A 2,045-nucleotide genomic window follows, 5' to 3' on the forward strand; every position below is an offset into this window, starting at 1 on the left:
ATCTTAGGATAATGATGTAACTAGTCCTAGTCCTTATCATCTTAGGATATTCTATTTGTATAAATAGGGAGCTTATGCTATTCTAATGAGACAACACAAATTACTTCTTTATACGATTTCACATATTTATATTGTATACTTGTTCATACGATAAAAATCCATAAATTATCAAAGTAATCCACGTTTTTTCATTTCTTCTTTCTTCTTCTTCTTGTTCTTGACACTTCTCCAATGGATCCAAGATTGATAGTAACTCAAATCGGAAACATCGATGAATTGTATGAGGTTATCCATGAGAATCCATACATTCTTGAAAGCATTGATGCAGTACCGTTCATCAACACTCCTCTTCATGTAGCTTCTGCTTCTGGGAACCTTCCTTTAGCCATGGAGATTATGAATCTAAAGCCATCATTTGCTAGAAAACTTAACACGTATGGTTTAAGTCCATTGCATCTTGCAATAGAAGAAGGTCAAACACGGTTGGTTCTAAGTTTACTCAAGGTTGATCCTAACCTTGTTCGCCTTCCAGGAAGAGAAGGTGCGTATAACTCTATTCTGTATTTATTACTAACCAAATATCTGACTCATAATACTCTTTCCCAACCATTTTACTTGATTTCATTTTTATTTTCCTTCTTTTGGCATCACTATGAATGATGAAATAGTTTGTTTTTTGGATAAAGGCACGACGCCGTTTCATCAAGTAGTGGGAAGAGGAGAGACTGATCTCATGACAGAGTTTCTCTTAGCTTGTCCTGGTTGCATTAGAGATGCTAACGTCAATGGTGAAACCGCTCTACACATCGCGGTTTTAAACGACAGGTACGAAGAGCTTGAACTGCTCTTGGGATGGGTTCAGAGACTGCGTCAAGCAGACGCTGAATCGCTAGAGATGCAATTTTTAAACAAACGTGACCAAGACGGTAACACAGCCTTGCACCTAGCAGCATATCACAACAGATTCAAAGAAGTGAAGCTGTTGGTAAAATGTCATGCGGTTAACCTAAACGTTCGTAACCGGATCGGTTTAACAGCTCTAGATATCTTACAGAACCAGGGGGAACATCAAACGAACAGAAACATCGAAAACATTGTTAGAAAATCGGGAGGTAAGACCGGAAACTCTCTGCCAAAACCCAAGAAAGTGTCGGAAATCTTGAGAACTCCGATTGGTTTCACAGAGCATTTGTTCACACTGACAGCACGGTACAGGAACCAGACATCAGAAGGAACACGAGCTGCGCTTCTAGTGATAGCCGCACTAATAATCACAACTACTTATCAAACAGCTTTGCAGCCACCAGGCGGTGTATACCAAGAAAATGCAGCTGAGGAAAGCAAGAAGAGTGTTGGTACTATAGTGATGAATCATAAATATTTCTATGTTCTCCGGAATGTGAATAGTATGGCTTTCGTTGGAGCAGTTTTCATGGCGTTCTGTTTGTTACCAGCTGGTGAAGGATATGTATGGTGGTTCATGTGGATTGCAGTGCCCTTATATGTTTCTTACTTGGTTTCAATGTCGGTTATATCTCCAGATACAGTGTGGTATTTCTCTACTAGTGCGGTGTCCGTATTAATCATTATTGCTGTGTACATGGTTGTGTATTTGGTGCGGTGGAGGCGGTCTAAGAAGAACATACCTGGAACCACAAGTGAGTTGATTCTTGAAGGCTTGACAACATTTGATTTAGCTAAAGGAGTTGAATGAAGGTAAAGTGAGTTCTGTAGTTTTCATTCTATGTAAGATTGTTTCCATGTAATAAGAAAATGAATCACAACTCTGCTATTAAAGGAGCAAACTAATTGAAATGGTAGCAACCAAGCGTTGAGCTTTTCTCTTAGAACAAATGTGTTTATGAATCACTCCCATGAGATTATTAGTAAAAGAATCTGGTGGATGCAATACAAATGTAATAAGTTTCATTTACAACCCAAAAACAAAAACAAAAGAGAGCAAAAGTTCCAGACACCGGTGAGAAACAAATGGCCGATGTTGTCTGCTTCTGCACATAGAACAGGACCAAATCTGTCCCCCCCCC

The 2,045-nt window shown here is 39.2% G+C and overlaps 1 protein-coding gene across 1 annotated transcript; it reads left to right on the plus strand.

Moving 5' to 3' along the window:
- Window positions 1–112: 112 nt before the first annotated feature.
- LOC106321649 lies at window positions 113–1,909 on the plus strand. The gene is made up of 2 exons (XM_013759891.1): window positions 113–541; window positions 687–1,909. The coding sequence occupies exons 1-2, from the start codon at window positions 232–234 to the stop codon at window positions 1,712–1,714; spliced, it is 1,338 nt and encodes a 445-aa protein (XP_013615345.1). The 5' UTR covers window positions 113–231; the 3' UTR covers window positions 1,715–1,909.
- The last annotated feature ends 136 nt before the right edge of the window (window positions 1,910–2,045 follow it).

Source organism: Brassica oleracea, unplaced genomic scaffold (assembly GCF_000695525.1).
Source record: "Brassica oleracea var. oleracea cultivar TO1000 unplaced genomic scaffold, BOL UnpScaffold02283, whole genome shotgun sequence".
In the NCBI taxonomy this organism is placed as follows: domain Eukaryota; kingdom Viridiplantae; phylum Streptophyta; class Magnoliopsida; order Brassicales; family Brassicaceae; genus Brassica; species Brassica oleracea.

What these genes read in the sequence shown, in the direction of transcription:
- LOC106321649 (XM_013759891.1), top strand. Translation starts at nt 232, where the DNA reads ATGGATCCAAGATTGATAGTAACTCAAATCGGAAACATCGATGAATTG. An exon ending in TCGCCTTCCAGGAAGAGAAG is followed by an intron (nt 542 to 686) that starts GTGCGTATAACT and finishes TTTTGGATAAAG; the next exon opens with GCACGACGCCGTTTCATCAA.